At 42.6% G+C, this 22,095-nt stretch overlaps 2 protein-coding genes across 3 annotated transcripts; both read left to right on the forward strand.

Annotated features, from left to right (window-relative positions):
- The first annotated feature begins 7,261 nt into the window (after positions 1-7,261).
- LOC121572152 (immunoglobulin alpha-2 heavy chain-like) lies at positions 7,262-9,237 on the forward strand. Its single transcript, XM_041884080.2, has 3 exons — positions 7,262-7,337; positions 7,518-7,874; positions 8,739-9,237. Exons 1-3 carry the CDS (start codon positions 7,280-7,282, stop codon positions 9,200-9,202), a joined length of 879 nt encoding a protein of 292 aa, XP_041740014.2. The 5' UTR covers positions 7,262-7,279; the 3' UTR covers positions 9,203-9,237.
- A 5,313-nt stretch (positions 9,238-14,550) lies between these two features.
- LOC121572151 lies at positions 14,551-17,531 on the forward strand. 2 transcript variants are annotated; one of them, XM_041884078.2, is made up of 6 exons: positions 14,551-14,626; positions 14,806-15,162; positions 16,187-16,537; positions 16,837-16,953; positions 17,101-17,150; positions 17,296-17,531. In XM_041884078.2, the coding sequence occupies exons 1-6, from the start codon at positions 14,569-14,571 to the stop codon at positions 17,425-17,427; spliced, it is 1,065 nt and encodes a 354-aa protein (XP_041740012.2). In that variant the 5' UTR covers positions 14,551-14,568; the 3' UTR covers positions 17,428-17,531. The 2 variants fall into 2 exon arrangements, with proteins under 2 accessions (XP_041740012.2, XP_041740013.2); XM_041884079.2 differs by having other exon boundaries at positions 16,837-16,941.
- Positions 17,532-22,095: the final 4,564 nt, after the last annotated feature.

The following is a 22,095-nucleotide window of genomic DNA, read 5'->3' on the forward strand; positions in this document are numbered from 1 at the left end:
GCCATAAGAACACTATGAGCCAGACTGGGAGCAGTTACGTCCAAGCGATAAAACCTCACAAAGGCATGTGGTGAACTTCAACTTGCTGCAGCACAGATAACACCAATCGCTATGCACCTGAACAATGCCCAAGAAGCTGCCACACCCCTAGTGGAGTAAGCACACACAACGCTATGCAAACCTTGCCCTTTGCTGTCATACACCAAGGAGATAGCCTCCACAAACCAAAGAGAAAGACGCTGTTTAGAAAGTACCTTACCCCGAAATGGATTAGCAAAACAGACAAATAGCTGGTGACAAATGCAGATATCCTTGAGCTGATCTATATACGGGCGCAGAGCGCCAATCTATATACTCGCGCAGAGCACGCAATAGTCACAGGCCACTCAACCATCGTTGCTCACTAGAAGCAAACGTAGGAGATGAAAAGGGTAACACCTCGAAAGCTAGAAACCTGTAAGATATACGCATAACCTTAGGAACAAAAGCTGCATTAGGACGTAACATCATCTTGGAGTCGCCAGTCGCAAACTCCAAACAGGGAGGGTGTACTTATAGCGCGTGGATATTTCCACAATGGCCATGAGCAGGGCAGACTTGTGGGAAAGGACCTCCAGGTCCACAGACTCCAATGTTTCAAAATGAGGCTCACACAGAGTAGCCAGGGCCAAAGCCAGGTCCCAGGTCAGTGCCAAAGGCTTAGACACTGGTCTGAGTGATGCTAGTTTTTCAGGAACTGCACCACCAGAGGATGAGACCCCGGGTAGAGCCATCAATCCCTACATGACACGCCGAGATGGCTGCCATATAAACTATCCATGTAGAAAAGGAAAAGCCCTGCTCAAAAAGCTCTTGCAAGAACACCACAATAGAGCTCTGAAAAGGAGAATCTCCTTTAATCTGACACCAACCCTCAAACGCACTCCAATTATACGTTTACAACCCCCTCGTAGAGGGCGTTCACGCCAACTGTATAGTCGTAATCAAATTCGAGGGTAAACCCCTAGCCGTCAATTTCAGCCAAACCCAAAGATTCCATATCTGTGGTCGTGGATGCCAAACACTCCTGTGCACCTTGGACAAAAGATACCGACGACACGGAACTCTCCACGGGTCCCTGCCTAACAGGCGGATGATCTCTGCGAACCAGGGTTGTCTCGGCCAACGGAGAGCCCCCAGAAATCAACAACAGACCCTCCTGATGGACCCTCTCCAAAGAGGAAAAGCATAAAGCCGAGCCCGAGGTCACTGATGCACCAAAGCATCCGTTCCCAACGGATCGTCCAGATCCCTCATTGAGAAGCACAGGAGACAAAGCGCTTTTTCTCGCAATGCGTAAAGATCTACATTGGCCTTGCTGAACCGATCCCATATCTGGGCAACCACCGAGGGGTGAAGTCTTCACTCCATTGAGAGAGGAAAGTAGATCCGCACCCACATTGAGAGATCCGGAAAGGTATGTCGGGCTGAGTGACAAGAAATGCACACTGCTCCTTATGAGCAGATAACGGGCCAGGTTCAGGAGAGGGAGAGAGACAGAGAGGGAGAGAGAGAGAGAGACCACTCTCTACGTCACCGCCGTCCTGTTGTCAGACCTTACCAACACATGCTGCCCCTCCAATATCGGAAGAAAATGCCAGAAAAACTGCAGGTAGCTGCAAGTAATTGATTTGCAGCACCCTTAGCGCTGTCGACCAAACCCCCCTTTCCGAGTAGCCCACACACAGTGCTCCCCATCCCAGTGAGGATGACTCTGTTGCGATCACCTTTCGGGACATTACCCGGCCCATGGGAACTCACTGTGACAGCAGTCGCGGGCTACTCCAAGGAGTTAATGGAACCGAGTCCAGAACGAGACCCAGAAAACTGAACGTGTCAGACAACTTTACCTGTGAGTCACCATGAACCCAGAGACCAAATATCAGAAAACAGTGTGAAGATTCACCTGATCCCTCAACTCCGCTATGACCAGCCAATCATCCAGACAGGCCAATATTCTGATCCCCTGACACAGGACGGTGCCAAAGCTGCCTCGCCACCATAGCAAAGGTGCGGGTGACAGGGAGTGTCTGAAGGCAGGACCAGGAACACGTAAGCCACACCCTCGAAATGAAACCTCAGAAACCTTCTGTGGTGAGGATGTATAGCCACACAAAAATATGCATGCTCTGATCAATGGACATGAACCAATCGCTTGGACGCACCAATGCGTGAGCACCTTGAGTTGTTTGTCCAAACCACTCAAGTCCAGGATGAGATGCAACGTTCCATTGCTCTTAGGAACTAGAAAATACCAGCTGTACCAACCGCTCTGTACTTCCGACACAGGAATCACCCGAATAGCTCGCTTCCAAAGAAGGGAGGAAATCTCCTCTCTTAAAACAGATGCTAGGACACACACACGGGGACATCTTGCATGCCCTCCACTGGGTGGAGCACGCAGCCAACCTCCCATACATTGTCATCTACACTCACTACTGCAAGTCGCTCTGGATAAGAGCGTCCATCAAATGACCAAAATGCTAAATACACATTGTCACCATTGACAGCCCAAAAACGTGGCCCTGTTTGTCATTCTCAGCGGTGCATGACATTGATGCTCCGCATATGAAAAAAAACAGGGGTCCAGATATCATACCAGAGTCTCCTAGTCATAATCAAGAGTTGGACTAGCATTTACGTGCATTTTCCCAGCAGGAAGGTCGTATTCCACGAGTTCCCACTATGACATGAACGCAGCAAGAAATGACTGCTACTTCCTGCTTTCGCTTGTCCTCGGAACGGGACTGCATGGACTCCATAGCTGAGCCAAACACTAGTTCGGGGAAATTGTCTCGCCCAAAACACATTCTCCCCGCTCCGGTAGGCTATTTGTGACCAAGTCCACCGGAACCAGCCATGTTCTATTCAGGAGCAAAGGACTGGGATTAGCCTCTCTGTTGGCCTCCGAGACCAGGCATGCAAGCTAGCCACGGCCCTATAAAACAGTTCCACATTCATGCATTTTGGCTGAATGTGAGTTATTCCAGGTCAAAAAACTGAAAAAGAGTCAAGCGACGCTTTACCGCAGTCATGACAGGTGGTAAAACTTTCCCCAACCTAGACACCAAGTTGCGAAGGAGAGGAGAACCATACCGCCGGCCGCAATATCTGTGGCAGAGGCACGAAAAAAAACATGAACCAGTCAGAGACACCACATCCTTTCCAGAATGTAGTTCCCAAACACCTTCAGGGAAGCAGAGAACCCATCCAGCTAGCCATTGCTTGGCTGGGATGCCCATCAGGGAATTGAACTCCAGTCCCCTGCATTACAGGCGGGAAACAACTCTGACCACAAACAGCCCCCCTCTCCCCATCTCCGGCAGCCCTGAGGCCACTGTAACACAGTTACAGGCAAACAGGACATCACTTGTGAGTATCTTTAATTTTCATTATTAAATCACATGCCCTAGGGCACGGTCTGAGTCTCAAAACCGGCTGTTTAGCCTTTTTGAACTTACTCTTACCACTGGCCATCTTACTCAAGCAGAGCAGAAGTGGTAGGGTTTTAGCAAACACAAATCCTACCCAAGCAAGGAAGCATTAGCTACACAAGCAGAGCAGAAAGTAGCTAGCTTTTAGGAAACACAAAGACTGATACCAAGACCCGAACTCGCAACTAGGGGTACGAGAATTCTCTCCCCACTAACAGACATCTAAATTGGAAATATTTGTAAATTGCGTGACATGTTCTCTTTCAGGCGAACTGAAGAGTGAAGAATTTAGGAAATGAATGCGAGCACTGGTGTTTTAGACAGGAAGGCGGGGCTTCCGAGGGCGGCCTCTGCATTCATTGGCCCGTTGGGTGTGTTTTTAGTTTTCTTCAGGTGAATATGATTGGTAATTGACTCCCCATAGTATGTTATACCGAGTGACCGACTGAAAGGGAACTGTCCCTGTTCTTCTCTGCAGCAAACCAAGGGTTGTTGTCAAACTCCCTATAAAATGTTGGACTTCCAGAGTGAGCATAAATAGATACAATCATCACTGGAGCTTGTCCCACTGTCAGTTTGAACCCGTAGTAGTTTCCAACTTCACCTGACATGAGGCATTGCAAATGTACTGTATATCCTTGGGTGAATGTCTTCAGGATATCAGACTGAATGATCGTAGCAAGAGAACAGCCTTAAAAATAATAAAAAAACAAAATGTAGCATACTTGAATATCTTTGTTTCTGTGACGAGGTGTGAATGAAGGAGTCAGGCGCAGAAGGTAAAATACCGAAGTCCAGAGTTTATTCAGTTTACATAAATAAAACGCACCCAGCGACAAAACGAAACATCACAAGGGAAATATTCCACCTTGGCAAATACAAATGGAACGAAAGCATGGCATCACGGCAGGCTAGCTCCCGTCGGACATCCTCCCTTAGGTGGCACCGGAAATGGTCGATCAGGGCCCGCTCGTTCCACCCGGAACCCCGCTGCCAGCGTCCGGAACTCCAGCGCGTAGTCCTGTGCGGTCCTCGTCCCCTGCCTCAAATGGACCAGTCGTTCGCCCGCCTCTCGACCCTCAGGCGTGTGATCGAAAACGGCCCGAAAGAGGCGAGCAAACTCCCCGTAGTCCTCCAACGCGGCACCTCCCTCGTTCCACACCGCGTTGGCCCACTCCAGGGCTCTCCCACAAAGGCAGGAAACGAAGACAGATACAGTGGGGAAAAAAAGTATTTAGTCAGCCACCAATTGTGCAATTTCTCCCACTTAAAAAGATGAGAGAGGCCTGTAATTTTCATCATATGTACACGTCAACTATGACAGACAAATTGAGATTTTTTTCCCCAGAAAATCACATTGTAGGATTTTTTATTAATTTATTTGCAAATGATGGTGGAAAATAAGTATTTGGTCACCTACAAACAAGCAAGATTTCTGGCTCTCACAGACCTGTAACTTCTTCTTTAAGAGGCTCCTCTGTCCTCCACTCGTTACCTGTATTTATGGCACCTGTTTGAACTTGTTATCAGTATAAACTCCTGTCCACAACCTCAAACAGTCACACTCCAAACTCCACTATGGCCAAGACCAAAGAGCTGTCAAAGGACACCAGAAACAAAATTGTAGACCTGCACCAGGCTGGGAAGACTGAATCTGCAATAGGTAAGCAGCTTGTTTTGAAGAAATCAACTGTGGGAGCAATTATTAGGAAATGGAAGACATACAAGACCACTGATAATCTCCCTCGATCTGGGGCTCCACGCAAGATCTCACCCCATGGGGTCAAAATGATCACAAGATCGGTGAGCAAAAATCCCAGAACCACACGGGGGGACCTAGTGAATGACCTGCAGAGAGCTGGGACCAAAGTAACAAAGCCTACCATCAGTAACACACTACGCCGCCAGGGACTCAAATCCTGCAGTGCCAGACGTGTCCCCCTGCTTAAGCCAGTACATGTCCAGGCCCGTCTGAAGTTTGCTAGAGTGCATTTGGATGATCCAGAAGAGGATTGGGAGAATGTCATATGGTCAGATGAAACCAAAATATAACTTTTTGGTAAAAACTCAACTCGTCGTGTTTGGAGGACAAAGAATGCTGAGTTGCATCCAAAGAACACCATACCTACTGTGAAGCATGGGGGTGGGAAACATCATGCTTTGGGGCTGTTTTTCTGCAAAGGGACCAGGACGACTGATCCCTGTAAAGGAAAGAATGAATGGGGCCATGTATCGTGAGATTTTGAGTGAAAACCTCCTTCCATCAGCAAGGGCATTGAAGATGAAACGTGGCTGGGTCTTTCAGCATGACAATGATCCCAAACACACTGCCCGGGCAATGAAGGAGTGGCTTCGTAAGAAGCATTACAATGTCCTGGAGTGGCCTAGCCAGTCTCCAGATCTCAACCCCATAGAAAATCTTTGGAGGGAGTTGAAAGTCTGTGTTGCCCAGCGACAGCCCCAAAACATCACTGCTCTAGAGGAGTTCTGCATGGAGGAATGGGCCAAAATACCAGCAACAGTGTGTGAAACCTTGTGAAGACTTACAGAAAACGTATGACCTGTGTCATTGCCAACAAAGGGTATATAACAAAGTATTGAGAAACTTTTGTTATTGACCAAATACTTATTTTCCACCATATTTTGCAAATAAATTCATTAAAAATCCTACAATGTGGTTTTCTGGAGAAAGAAAATCTCATTTTTTCTGTCATAGTTGACGTGTACCTATGATGAAAATTACAGGCCTCTCTCATCTTTTTAAGTGGGAGAACTTGCACAATTGGTGGCTGACTAAATACTTTTTTCTCCCACTGTATTTCACTCACACCTTAGTTTTACTTTAGTTTTCACTTTCTCCAACAGTCTGTGTCTGAGTCAGTCCAGCCAGGAGACTCTGTGATTCTGAACTGTACATTCTGGGAAGGCTTTCCACTAGATGTTGGAACATTGCTGCAGGGATTTGCTTCCATTCAGCCACAAGACCATTAGTGAGGTCGGTGTTGGGCGATTAGGCCTGGCTCACAGTCGGCATTCCAATTCATCCCAAAGGTGTTCAATGGGATTGAGGTCAGGGCTCTGTGCAAGCCAGTCAAGTTCTTCCACACCGATCTGGACAAACCATTTCTGTAGGGACCTCGCTTTGTGCACGGGGGCATTGTCATGCTGAAACAGGAAAGGGCTTTCCCCAAACTGTTGCCACAAAGTTGGAAGCACAGAATCTAAACACAATACCCAATTCTGACAAAGCAAAAACAGGTTATTAGAAATGTAAAATCATTTACAAATAAAAAACTATTTAGTTAAAGGAAGTCTTTGCATAAGTAACCTATTTATTCAAGTCATCTCTACTCGGAAATGTTTTGTCCTCTTTCAGACGTCTTGATATCATGCCACTCACACCCAACTACCACACATAGAACCAGTTCCCAGGTACTTGCAGTCTGCTCTAAGCAACATGAGGCCGTATCTACTCTGCTATCTGCACTCTGTGTCTCCTTGTGGTTTTCAGCAGGACGTCTATTTGATGTAAGTCTGTTGTTCTTACAATCTTTACCTGTTGTTCATGTTGCCACTGACAGTTTGCAGCCATAAACTTACTTGAACCAGTTCACAGGTACGGTCAGAGTGAATGTGAGAACTACAAACCACAATTTCTTGCAAGACCATTCAGGAGTTATGGTACAATACAAGACCAATGGTTGTCTGAATGAGGCGTCAACAAAAATGACGCCTTCAGTTCGACCAATCACCAATAGCCCCATTGTTGAAGTGTTGTACACATGGGTAGTCTTTTTCCACTCAAGATGATACTTTCAAAGATGTTCACACTGTGTATGATATTTCTCCTCCTTAAACAAATGGGTAAGTCACATTTAATTTCATTTTCTCTGCTTGTGTGATGTGTACCATAACAAAATACATTGGGTATTGATATTACAGTCCATTTCAAGCAATCCACATAGAATAATTGCATTTTTTATTATGTGATGGCTAATATATGTGAGTAGCTAAGAAATAAATGTTTTTTTGTGTGTGTTATAGATCATGTTCCAGCTGCAGCACAATCCTCAGCCATTCGTCTCACGTCAGCCAATGTTGGAGACACAGTGACTTTGCACTGTTTCCATGAAGGTGACATGGCAGTAATATTCTCCTGGTACAAGCAACCCTTTGGAAATATTCCTCGGCTCATGTCAACATATTTTTTAAAGTATGACAGTGACGCTGTATTTTACCATGAATTTATGGGTAACCCTCGCTTCTCAGTGGAAAGTGATAAAGGAAAAAATCACCTAAGGATCTCAGACATGGAACTCTCTGATTCAGCCACATACTACTGTGGGAGCACTTATGGAAACAAGATGGAGTTTGGAGAAGGAACCATTCTCATTGTAAAAGGTACAGAAATAATTCTTATTTTCAGATTGTTAAAAATCTTAGATTATACATGAAGAGTGTAGAAGAATAGCTAAAGGAAATTGAATTATTGTGACAATCAAATGTACATAAAAGGTTGATGTCCGCGCCCCCGCGGAAATCTAATTAGCATCATAAAAAATACCCATACAAATCCTTCAGTTTAAGCTAGAGATATATGTTTATTTGCATTGGATGAGTCTCAATCCACCGCATCCGCCTATGTCGCTCTTCCGCATCTGCGGTGAAAGGTGACAGAGCTAGAGCGGTGTTTGTCAGACCATGAGACATCCCGAAAATGATGGAACGATGAGACTCTCAGGAACATGACGGTGTTCTCCGTTTTGCTCTACATCCTCCACAAAAAATAACAAATTCCTGATCTTTCTTATATCTCTCAGATATAGGACAGACACTTCAGAACAAACTTCTTTTAGACTATGTTTTGGGGGACTATATGTTGTTCCATGCAGTTAATCTGTTATTCAATGTGTTTGTGTGGACTAATAGCAGTAATGCCAAATACAATTTTCCATCAAATAATTGTATATATTTTTTTATACTTCAAGGGGTCTTAAAATTCAAAATCAAATAGCAAAATGATCCTTGGTATGACCTTCTTAAAACAATTCCATATAGCCTAATAGAACCCACCCCCCACCCACCCCCCCCAGCTTAGCTTTTTAGATTATTTAGTTCAAAAAATAATGGGTTAAATACATGTACAAAAAATAGACTGTTATGGGTTAAGTAATCTCATAATGAGATCCTTTCATGGTTAAAAAAATGTTAGGTAGGGATGTTTTGGATATTCAAAAGATTTACTGACATGATACTTCTTTTCAGGTTCAGAGTCCAACAGCAAGACAGTTGTTCAGCAGTCTGTGTCTAAATCAGTCCAGCTAGGAGACTCTGTGACTCTGAACTGTACAATACACACTGAGACCTGTGTAGGAGAACACAGTGTCTATTGGTTCAGACATGGCTCAGGAGAATCCCATCCAGGAATAATTTACACCCATGGAGACAGGGGTGATCAGTGTGAGAACAGCCCTGAGGCTGGGTCTCCTACACAGAGCTGTGTCTACAATCTCCCCAAGAGGAACCTCAACCTCTCTGATGCTGGGACTTACTACTGTGCTGTGGCCTCATGTGGGGAGATACTGTTTGGGAACGGGACCACACTGGACTTTGAGGGTTGTGACTTTACTGCCCAGATGAGAATCCTGGTCCTTCTCTCCATCATAAGAACTGGAGTTCTCCTCTGCTGTGTGACCATCTTCATCATTATCTATACCACCAGGAAATAAATAAATCTTAGACAAATGTCGATTGACTTTCGGTTTTGGAGTAAATGTTGGAAATATCATCACTATGTATTGAAAATTAGTATTTAGTCTCGTGTAGCTCAGTTGGTAGAGCATGGCGTTTGCAACACCAGGGTTGTGGGTTCGATTCCCACGGTGGACCAGTATAAAAAAATAATTAAAAATATATAAAAAAATGTATGCACTCAGTAACTGTAAGTCAATCTGGATAAGACCGTCTGCTAAATGACTAAACTGTAAAATGTATTTATTGAGATTGCTGAGTTGTTTCATATAGCATTTTTGTATCTAATGACCTTCGACCTTGTTTAAAAAGTTGGATGTCAGTTGATTAAATTGCTCTTCTGAAATCCCTGAGTATGTTGCTTCTTTTAGCATCAATAAATATCAATTTAAACAACTGATACTGACTAAAATATACTTGTTCCTTCTCTTGTGTTCTGTACATACAGTATGTCTGTATGAATGTGTGCAGAGGGCTTCTGCAGACCCAACCTACTGATAAATGCTAAACCCACCCATGCTTGCACCCACACAGTGAGATGTTCACAGGTACCTGTACACTGTGGTCTGCTGTGAGCACAAAACAAGGCCGTCTCTACGCTTTGGACAGGCCTGCTTGCCTTTTACATACCCTGCGTCTCTATGTGGTTTTCAGCAGGATGTCTATGTGGTGTCAGACTGTTTTCTCTCATTCTTTCATTGTTGTTCACAACCAAGACAATTAGCAACGCAGTCCACTTATATACTGTATGCCATGTAGCCTGTATCTTGTCACAAGATCATAGGTTTAATTAGTTCAAACTACAATCATTTGTTTACAGAGTTTAAAGTAGAACTTGTATCAATGTAAGCTAGGCTACAGCCAATAGGCCTACCCACTAGGTACACCCCTACTAAATACTCAACTAGTAGCCTACACTTGAGTTAGTACATGAATGACAGGGATAAGACTGACTTTCACTCTGTAGGTGTTTCCCCCACATACCCTCTCAGTAATGCTTCACCCCTGTTCACCCTACATACAGTACATGACCAAATGTATGTGGACACCTGCTCGTCGGAAATCTAATTCCAAAAACATGGGCATTAATATGAGTTGGTCCCCCCTCTGCTGCTATAACAGCCTCCACTCTTCTGGGAAGATTTTCTACTAGATGTTGGAACATTGCTGCGGGGACTTGCTTCCATTTAGCCACAAGCGCATTAGTGAGGTCGGGCATTTGATGTTGGGCGATTAGGCCTGGCTCACAGTCGGCGTTCCAGTTCATCCCAAAGATGTTTGATTTGGTTGAGGTCAGGGCTCTGTGCAGGCCAGTCAAGTTCTTCCACACTGATCTTGAAAACCATTTCTGTATGGACCTCGCTTTGTGCACTGGGGAATTGTCATGCTGAAACAGGAAAGGGCCTTACCCAAACTGTTACCACAAAGTTTGAAACACAAAATCATCTAGAATGTCATTGAATGCTATAGTATTAAGATTTTCCTTCACTGGAACTAAGGGGTCTAGCCCGAACCATAAAAAACAGCCCCAGACCATTATTCCTCCTCCACCAACGTTTACAGTTGGCACTATGCATTTGGGCAGGTAGCATTCTCCTGGCATCCGCCAAACCCAGATTCGTCCGTCGGACTGCCAGATGGTGAAGCGTGATTCATCACTCCAGAGAAAACGTTTCCCACTGCTCTAGAGTCCAATGGCGGCGAGCTTTACACCACTCCAGCCGACGCTTGGCATTGCGCATGGTGAACTTAGGCTTGTGTGTGGCTGCTCGACCTTGGAAACCCATTTTATGAAGCTCCCGACGAACAGTTATTGTGCTGACGTTGCTTCCAGAGGGAGTTTGGAACTCGGTAGTGAGTGTTGCAACCGAGGACAAACTATTTGTACGCGCTTCAGCACTCGGCAGGTCCTGTTCTGTGAGCTTGTGTGGCCTACCACTTTGCGACTGAGCCGTTGTTGCTCCTAGACGTTTTCACTTCACAATAATAGCACTTACAGTTGAATGGGGCAGCTCTAGCAGGGCAGAAATTTGACGAACTGATTTGTTGGAAAGGTGGCATCCTATGTCGGTGCCACGTTAAAAGTCACTGAGCTCTTCAGTAAGACCATTCTACTGCCAATGTTTGTCTATGGAGATTGCCTGGCTGTGTGCTCAATTGTATACACCTGTCAGCAACGGGTGTGGCTGAAATAGTCGACTCAACTATTTTGAAGGGGTGTCCACATACTTTTGTATATATAGTGTATGTATCTGTGCACAATGAAGGACTGCAGTTCATCTGTCTTTCAATAGGGAGAAGCAGTGTACTATTATGGAAGTCCCCATGACTGCCTCAACAGTAGAGTTGGCAGCAACTTGTAGAAGTGGTCAAAATGTTCACTAATTTGATGAACAATCATTGAACTCACTTTCCTGTGGAATCTCATGTGTCTAGTAGAAATAGTGGTCCAACAATTTTTTTGTGCATTTTAGCTAACCCTTTCCTAACCTTAACTTAATTTTCATAACCTGCCATGTTAATACTCCTAACCTGCCATTTTAATTATCATAACCGGCTGCGTAAGTTCTCTTAACCTGCTACAAAAAGTCTGCAGACCGGTCCATAGAATAGCCTTGGTTTCCACTAATGCGATACTGCCTCACACTGGCTTGCCTGCTCTTTCTTTTCACTAATGATGCGAGTGTGTTCATTCTTCGGTGTTTTGCATATAGAATATCCTAGCCTATTCATTGATGATAGGCCCTGCTTTACTGAAGTTGCTAGACATTGCAAGCCAAAAAATTGTGATTTACAGCATTCCATTGCGAAATACAGCTTTTGATTTTGCTATAGATAGGCCTAGTGCACGGTTCTGACTCTGTCTGCATGACTGTCTGTCCGCCTTCCCTCTCTCTCCGTGCCTCGCTAGCTCGCTTTGAAAGATGCAAGTGTTTGTGTTCTCAAGCCTCGTTCTTATTACCCATAAGAACTCCGTTATGTTGCACCGTTTGTCATGCATTTAAATGGGGACGTCCACAACGGAGTGGAATCGCAACGCCCCATGCAGTTGAAGGCTCCGTTGCGAGATGGACATGGCATACTTAGAAGTTTTCCAAACTTTGCGTCGTCTTCAGTCCAGCCAGAGTCCATTGAAGAACAGAAAGTTACCAAACCACAGAAGAAGATGAAAGTATATGGTTTTCGGTGATGACTTTATGGGAAAGCTAGCAACTTGAAACATTTACCCATTTCTATAAGTGAGTACTGTTTTCAATACTAATGTTAAAAAATACACATTTGCTATTAAGTCAATTATATTATATGACTGTTGCCTCCCGTTTAAGTTTTTTGTGATGATAATGATGTTTGTTTTTGATGATAATTATTAGGTAGAGGTCACTAGCCTAACTTTTAGCTAGCTAGCTAGCTGCTCTGCAGTGCAAGCTAGCTCGAGAAAAGAGTATCTAAACAAAACATGTTTTATTATCACCTGAAACAATATCTTTACCCTGTCTTGAATGAAAAGGTCATATTTTGCAATCTCCCAAAATAAATGTGATCTCTGATGAGAGACAGGCTTTCCTCCATTTTGCTTTAGATACACTACACTTGTCCGTTCCGTATAGCGGGGAAAGACTCCGTAAAGATTACGTAAGGTGTAATGAAATACATCACAATATGTACGGGCATCAGAAGTACAGCAACTAATCAGTCTCCTCCGTTCCAAAAATACTGAATCTTAGGAGTCGATTCCTAGCGGAAGTCGGAAGTCGAGGGATCAATTATTTTGGCGACGAGTCTCCACCACTACGTCAAAGTCATTAACAGTTGTAAAAATTGCAGAGAAAGGCAAGTGACAGCAGCAAAGTCCTGTATGACATTAATTTGAGAAGTTAAATGAGAAGGAAATGCTAACTTTGCGAGGTGGAATTGAGGTACACTAATAGTAGTACAGGTGCAATACTTAGCCATCTGAAAGGGATGCACCGTGAGACCCAAACCGTTGCTGGCAGCAGCGTAGCTGCATTGTGAATTCACATGGAATCGTTTTAACGGAAAACCGATTTCTGCAGTTTAAATGTAAAGAATAGTTTTACACATTTATAACATGTTATAAATCAATTTCAGCTTCATAGAATAGCCAGAAGGATATATCAGACAGCTCAGACTGTCCTCCTCATAGGATCATTACTACTTATGTCAAATAAGTAATCATGAGCCACAATCACTAAAAATGAAACAGGTAGTAGAGCGATATGATGAAGACAATGATATGTGTTTGTGAGTGTAGTTTATAAATTGAGTTCCAGGAAGTCTTTACATAAGTAAGGCACACAACCTATTTCTTCAAGTCATCTCTCCTCTGAAATGTTTTGTCCTCTTTCAGACGTCTTGATATCAGGCCACACACACCCACCTACCACACATAGAACCAGTTCACAGGTACTTGCGGTCTGCTCTAAGCAACATGAGGCCGTATCTACCCTGCTACCTGCACTCTGTGTCTCCTTGTGGTTTTCAGCAGGACGTCTATTTGATGTAAGTCTGTTGTTCTTACAATCTTTACCTGTTGTTCATGTTGCCACTGACAGTTTGCAGCCATAAACTTACTTGAATATATGTATAGTTATCTGAAATCAGTTCCAAACCACAAGGAACTGCTAATTAAATCTGTTTGAACCCTCTAATTTAACAATCTCAGTCCAGGGGGAGGGACAAGTTTGTGATGATGTCATGGGAGAATTTTCAGTACATTCGCAATCAGACATTTCTTGTGAAGCACAAAGACTACTGCAGGGTCCTCTGTAAGAAGACCAAAAGAGGAGGAACCTCCTTCTGATAGATTGCCTCCTATGAGAACAACATTCACCAGAGAGTGATTGGCTGAGGTTTCCAATCAGGCATGCTCTCTTAGGTGTTACACTTCAGTTAGTGCATGTTTCTGTGAATGATGGGGAATGAGACTGACATACAATTGACTTGTTTTATCCTGTCATCTGATGTACTGTAACTGTTAAATGACTTGGTCAAACTAGTATTTGTTAACTTTAGGGGCACTTGATGTATCTTAACAGGTGCAATGGAGACAAGATAGCCTAAATAGAGTGAACCTAAAAAAGTAACTGTGAGAACACAAGTGGTAAACAAACAGAAAATATAATTTCCACACAGGTACGGCCAGAGTGAATGTGAGAACTACAAACCACAATTTCTTGCAAGACCATTCAGGAGTTATGGTACAATACAAGACCAATGGTTGTCTGAATGAGGCGTCAACAAAAATGACGCCTTCAGTTCGACCAATCACCAATAACCCCATTGTTGAAGTGTTGTACACATGGGTAGTCTTTTTCCACTCAAGATGATACTTTCAAAGATGTTCACACTGTGTATGATATTTCTCCTCCTTAAACAAATGGGTAAGTCACATTTAATTTGATTTCTCTGCTTGTGTGATGTATACCATAACAAAATACATTGGGTATTGATATTACAGTCCATTTCAAGCAATCCACATAGAATAATTGAATTTTTTATTATGTGATGGCTAATATATGTGAGTAGCTAAGAAATAAATGTTTTTTTGTGTGTGTTATAGATCATGTTCCAGCTGCAGCACAATCCTCAGCCATTCGTCTCACGTCAGCCAATGTTGGAGACACAGTGACTTTGCACTGTTTCTATGAAGGTGACATGGCAGTAATATTCTCCTGGTACAAGCAACCCTTTGGAAATATTCCTCGGCTCATGTCAACATATTTTTTTAAGTATGACAGTGACGCTGTATTTTACCATGAATTTATGGGTAACCCTCGCTTCTCAGTGGAAAGTGACAAAGGAAAAAATCACCTAAGGATCTCAGACATGGAACTCTCTGATTCAGCCACATACTACTGTGGGAGCACTTATGGAAACAAGATGGAGTTTGGAGAAGGAACCATTCTCATTGTAAAAGGTACAGAAATAATTCTTATTTTCAGATTGTTAAAAATCTTAGATTATACATGAAGAGTGTAGAAGAATAGCTAAAGGAAATTGAATTATTGTGACAATCAAATGTACATAAAAGGTTGATGTCTGCGCCCCTGCGGAAATCTAATTAGCATCATAAAAATACCCATACAAATCCTTCAGTTTAAGCTAGAGATATCTGCAGTGTTTGTCAGACCATGAGACATCCCGAAAATGATGGAAAGATGAGACTCTCAGGAACATGATGGTGTTCTCCGTTTTGCTCTACAACCCCCACAAGCGTCTTGGGACTCGTCTGCAGTCGGTACAGCCGATCTTCCAACTTCTGTCTGTAGCGTCTGAACAGTTTGGGCTACACACTAATATGACCCCTCTGTAGAAAGGTGAGACTATCACAAAAACGTACGTGTCGGTTGATTTGCTCTAGACTCATCTGAATGTCCCCTGATACCAGTTGAAAAAATATGGAGACTGTTTAGTGCCAAAAATATGGGGTTAAATACAGGTACAAAACAAATAAAAACATTCCTGATCTTTCTTATATCTCTCAGATATAGGACAGACACTTCAGAACAAACTTCCTTTAGACTATGTTTTGGGGGACTATCTGTTGTTCCATGCAGTGAATCTGTTATTCAATGTGTTTGTATGGCCTAATAGCAGTAATGCCAAATACAATTTTCCATCAAATAATTGTTTCATATATTTTTTTTTATACTTCAAGGGGTCTTAAAATTCAAAATCAAATAGCAAAATGATCCTTGGTATGACCTTCTTAAAACAATTCCATATAGCTTAATAGAACCCCCCCCCACCCCGACCCCCCACCCTCCCAGTTGAGCTTTTTAGATTATTTAGTTAAAAAAATAATGGGTTAAATACATGTACAAAAAATAGACTCTTATGGGTTAAGTATTATCAAAATGAGATCCTATCATGGTTAAAACATTTTAGGTAGGGATGTTTTGGATATTCAAAATATTTACTGACATGATACTTATTTTCAGGTTCAGAGTCCAACAGCAAGACAGTTGTACAGCAGTCTGTGTCTAAATCAGTCCAGCTAGGAGACTCTGTGACTCTGAACTGTACAATACACACTGAGACCTGTGTAGGAGAACACAGTGTCTATTGGTTCAGACATGGCTCAGGAGAATCCCATCCAGGAATCATTTACACCCATGGAGACAGGGGTGATCAGTGTGAGAACAGCTCTGATGCTGGGTCTCCTACACAGAGCTGTGTCTACAACCTCCCCAAGAGGAACCTCAGCCTCTCTGATGCTGGGACTTACTACTGTGCTGTGGCCTCATGTGGGGAGATACTGTTTGGGAACGGGACCAAGCTTGACATTGACCGTAAGTAATACTTCTGACATTCTGTTTTGTTATAATCAATGTTCTTTACATTGCAGGCAAGGTATCATTTAGTTCTGTTTTCTATATCATTCGGATATCTTTGTTTTTCTCTTTCATTCAGATATCTTTGTTTTCTATATCATTCAGATACTTTTTTTCTATATCCTTCAGATATCTTTGTATCTGAGAGAAGAAAGTATGACTCTCAGATCAGGTAGAGTCTTGTTGGTGTCTTAAACATTGTCAAGGCTTTATCCCTCAGTGTCTCAGTGTCTCTGTCCCTATTTGATATTTCACAGATGGTTGTAAGGAGGACCATCTTCTGTTCACATACTTCCTGGTTGTAGCGTTGGGTCTGTGTGTCATCCTCATCATTGTCCTTACATGTGTTTTGTACAAGATGAGTAAGTGCACAGGTAAGCAATATTATTGTCCAAGATACAGTATGCTTATTAATTGTTGGTAGAATTACATTATTTTACATGTTTTGGTCAAAGTTGGTCATAAAGGCTCTTCATTGTATGATGATGATGATTATATTGATTCTTATGTTTGATTAAAAGGAACGCACCCTCAGCCAAGTGCTCCTGCTGTCCCCAGTCATGATAACCAGGTAACCTGACCTAACACTTGTTTAGCTGTTGCTGAATCAATGTATTTTTCCTTTGATAAAAATATTAAAATAGTTTTGTTTCACAATACCGCAATGTTTAGTCTAATACCAAATATTGGACTTAGATTTTTTCTATTGCTCTCAGGATCAAGATGTTGACACACTCCATTATGCCGCTCTGACGGTCGTCCACAAGAATCCGAAGGCCGAGAGACAGAGGAGCGACATGGAGAGAGATACTGTGTACTCTGGGGTGAGACGCCAAAACATGGACTGAAACGTCAACTTTTCCTCTTTAATAACTTGCATTGATTTTGTGTGTTCTACACTGTATGTATGTATGACTGTGGCTTTTTCATTGCTAATTTTTACATTGATACTGTTGTGCATTTTAGATCAAATAAAACATTCAACTACTTTCATATAGAGGAATTGTTTGATTTGCATTTATGTTTTTGTCCTTACATTTCTACAACACTTCCTCCCACATATTCAGTGTGCAACAACCATATCAAGGCTATGCTCAATGTAAAAAAATATGGTTGGTTGCATAATAACTGTAAATATGAATCTATTGTGGGTGTTTTAGCCTCTCACACTGTTTTATTTTAGTTGTATCCTGTATCACAGCTCTCTGTGGTGTTCTGACTGCCCTAAATAGATTTTCCACTCACGTAAACAGGGTGTTCCGTTTGCTTCCATTTAAGAAACATATTTCAAAAGAACCGGCGGAATGAATACACACCTGATCACACGTAAACACACAGCCATGTTGTATTCCTTCTCGCATTCAAGCTCTCTCCTCCTCTCACCTCTTCCCTTCGCTTGTGGACTTCAATGCACAACACATCAGTTGTATGTGACCAGGCGAAACCTTTCCAAGCCAAACCGCTACACACAGCCTACATCGTTGTCACCATATTAGCTAAAGTAACGTCATAGTCAGTATAGCTAATAGAAGTAACGCGTTAGTAAACACACTACAATCATGCAGTAATGTTACAATGTAAGCAGTTACACTGGCGGGCCCTGGTGGCAATACATTTGTAAAACCAAAAGCTTACCTTGACTTGGAAGAGTTCCAGTGTTGTGTTGGATAGTCATAGCCAGCTAGCTAATATAGCATCCCTCTGTTTGAGCAGGGTGTTTCCATAGGCTAAACTAGCTAGCTGCATTTGCTAGCTAAGTAAGTAAAACTGAAAAAAAAAAGACAATCTCTCTATATATATATTTCTCTCTTGCTTCTCCTTCATTTTGGAAGAAATGAATTTGTTCAAAACTGTTCAACTATTGTCTTTCTCTCTCTCTTTGAGTCAACTACTCACCACATGTTATGCACTGCACTGCTAGCTAGCTGTAGCTTATGCTTTCAGTACTAATTAGATTAATTCTCTGATCCTTTGATTGGGTGAACAACATTTCAGTTCATGCTGCAAGAGCTCTGATAGGTTGGTGGACGTCCTCCGGAAGTTGTCATAATTACTGTGTAAGTCTATGGATGGGGGTGAGAACAATGAGCCTCCTAGGTTTTCTATTGAAGTCAATGTACCCAGAGGAGGACGGAAGCTAGCTGTCCCCCGGCTACACCATGGTGCTACCCTACTGCGTGCTGTTGAGGCTACTGTAGACCTCCTTTGCAAAATAGTGTGTTTTAATCAATTATTTGGTGACATGTGAATATATTTAGTATAGTTTCTTCTAAAAATGACAACTTTTTTAATGTTTTACCATTTTTATTTTTATGACATCCACTGAAGAGGATGGTCCTCCCCTCCCTCCTCTGAGGAGCCTACACTGCTCCATGAGATAAGTACACTAAAAATAAACTCATCAGCTGAATATACTTTGAACAGAATTGATCCAACAGATTCAGTGTGCAACAACCATATCAAGCCTTTTCTCAATGTAAAAAGAGGGTTGGTTGCATAATAACTATAAATATGTATCTATTGCTGGTGTTTTAGCCTTTCAAACTGTCTTCATTTAGCTGTATCCTGTATCACAGCTCTCTTTGGTGTTCTGACTTCCCTAAATAGATTTTCCACTCACGTAAACTCAACTCTAACCCCCAGCAATGACCGTCAGTCCTCGCCACACTCTCTTTTCACACACCATCAAAACCACAAACATCCATGCCACTAAGAGCACAACTCTCTCTCTCTCCAAAAGAAAAGACTGAACTAAAAATAAACTTGTTAGCTGAATATACTTTGAAAAGTATTGATATGGTTGAGAGACTGATTTCAAATATGACAATGTTCACATAGTAACTGAGCAGTTTTCACAAACTATTGACAAAATGTGAATATGTATAAGTGCACCTTGCAGGACTGCAATCCATTTGTCTTTCAACAGGGAGCAGCAGTGTACATGGAAGTCCCCATAACTGCCTCAACAGTAGAGTTGGCAGCAACTTGTAGAAGTTGTCAAAATGTTCACTAATTTGATGAAGTATCATTAACAGCATTCATATGTCTAGCCAAAATTGCAGTCAAACAAATGCTAAAAAAGACATGTGTAGCTATTAAGAATCTATAACAAGGTAATATAGTCATTACATGTAAAAAAGAAAATCCAGCTGTAAGTAGAAATCCCCAAACAGGCCAGGCAGTCATCATCACTGGATCATTACCACTAACCTCAACATATAATAAAGTGAAGCTTAGTAACAAGGAGCAACAATCACTCAAAATGAAACAGGTAGTAGAGTGATCTGTATGATGAAGACAATGACTCATGAGTTTGAGTGTGTAGTTTTGTAATTGTGTTCCAGGGAGTCTTTGCATAAGTAAAGCACAACCTATTTTTTCAAGTTTTATCTCCTCTGAAATGTCTTGATCTTTTAGATGTGTTGATAGCATGACACCCATATCCACCCACACACAGCTAACAAGTTCACAGGTACTTGCGGTCTGCTCTAAGTACGAGGCCATATCTAGGCTTTGGTCAGGCCTGCTGGCCTTGTACACACAGGACCCTCCTACCTGCTCTCTGTGTCTCTGTGGTTTTTAGCAGGATGTCTATCTAGTGTAAGTCTGTTGTTTTAGCATTTGTTACTGTTGTTCATGTTGCTACTGACAACTTGCAGCGACAGCAAACCAGTTCTTTATAAACTTACCCAGATATATATAGTTATAATAACAATAACAATATAAATAATAATATGCCATTTAGCAGACACTTTTATCCAAAGCGACTTACAGTCATGTGTGCATACATTTTTACGTATGGGTGGTCCCGGGGATCGAACCCACTACCCTGGCATTAGAAGCGCCATGCTCTACCAATTGAGCTACAGAGGACCACCCAACTGAAATCAGTTACAAACTGCAAATAACTGCTAATGAGCTCTATTTGAACTCTCCAAGTTAAGCATCTCATGTCATGTGTAGTACAGAACTATCTATACTATATCTATGGGCTCAGGGGGAGGGGCCATTTTATGATGATGTCATGGGAGAACTAGTACATTCTCAATCAGACAAGTGTTCTAGGGCTACTGCAGGGTTCTCTGTAAGGAGACCAATAGAGGAGGATTCTCCTTCTGATAGATTGCCTCCCATGAGAACCACAATAACCAGACAGTGATACAGAGTGGATAAAGTGTGCCATGTGTATTGGTTACATTAGGCTCAAATCAAATGTTATTGGTCGCATACATATATTTAGCAGATGTAGAGATCTAACAGTGCAGTAATATCTAACAATACACGACAATACACACAAATCTAAAAAGTAAAAGAATGGAATTATGAAAAACAGAAATATTGGGATGATTAATGTCGGATTCCGGAGTATAAATATATATGTGATGGGATGTACAGTGAGGGAAAAAAGTATTTGATCCCCTGCTGATTTTGTACGTTTGCCCACTGACAAAGAAATGATCAGTCTATAATTTTAATGGTAGGTTTATTTGAACAGTGAGAGACAGAAGAACCAGAAAAACGCATGTCAAAAATGTTATAAATTGATTTGCATTTTAATGAGGGAAATAAGTATTTGACCCCTCTGCAAAACATGACTTAGTACTTGGTGGCAAAACCCTTGTTGGCAATCACAGAGGTCAGACGTTTCTTGTAGTTGGCCACCAGGTTTGCACACATCTCAGGAGGGATTTTGTCCCACTCCTCTTTGCAGATCTTCTCCAAGTCATTAAGGTTTCGAGGCTGATGTTTGACAACTCGAACCTTCAGATCCCTCCACAGATTTTCTATGGGATTAAGGTCTGGAGACTGGCTAGGCCACTCCAGGACCATAATGTGCTTCTTCTTGAGCCACTCCTTTGTTGCCTTGGCCGTGTGTTTTGGGTCATTGTCATGCTGGAATACCCATCCACGACTCATTTTCAATGCCCTGGCTGAGGGAAGGAGGTTCTCACCCAAGATTTGACGGTACATGGCCCCGTCCATCGTCCCTTTGATGCGGTGAAGTTGTCCTGTCCCCTTAGCAGAAAAACACCCCCAAAGCATAATGTTTCCACCTCCATATTTGACGGTGGGGATGGTGTTCTTGGGGTCATAGGCAGCATTTCTCCTCCTCCAAACACAGCGAGTTGAATTGATGCCAAAGAGCTCGATTTTGGTCTCATCTGACCACAACACTTTCACCCAGTTCTCCTCTGAATCATTCAGATGTTCATTGGCAAACTTCAGACGGGCCTGTATATGTGCTTTCTTGAGCAGGGGGACCTTGCGGGCGCTGCAGGATTTCAGTCCTTCACGGCGTAGTGTGTTACCAATTGTTTTCTTGGTGACTATGGTCCCAGCTGCCTTGAGATCATTGACAAGATCCTCCCGTGTAGTTCTGGGCTGATTCCTCACCGTTCTCATGATCATTGCAACTCCACGAGGTCCTCTGTAGCTCAGCTGGTAGAGCATGGTGCTTGTAACGCCAAGGTAGTGGGTTTGATCCCCGGGACCACCCATGCACAAAAATGTATGCA

This window comes from Coregonus clupeaformis, chromosome 16 (assembly GCF_020615455.1).
Source record: "Coregonus clupeaformis isolate EN_2021a chromosome 16, ASM2061545v1, whole genome shotgun sequence".
Lineage (NCBI taxonomy): Eukaryota > Metazoa > Chordata > Actinopteri > Salmoniformes > Salmonidae > Coregonus > Coregonus clupeaformis.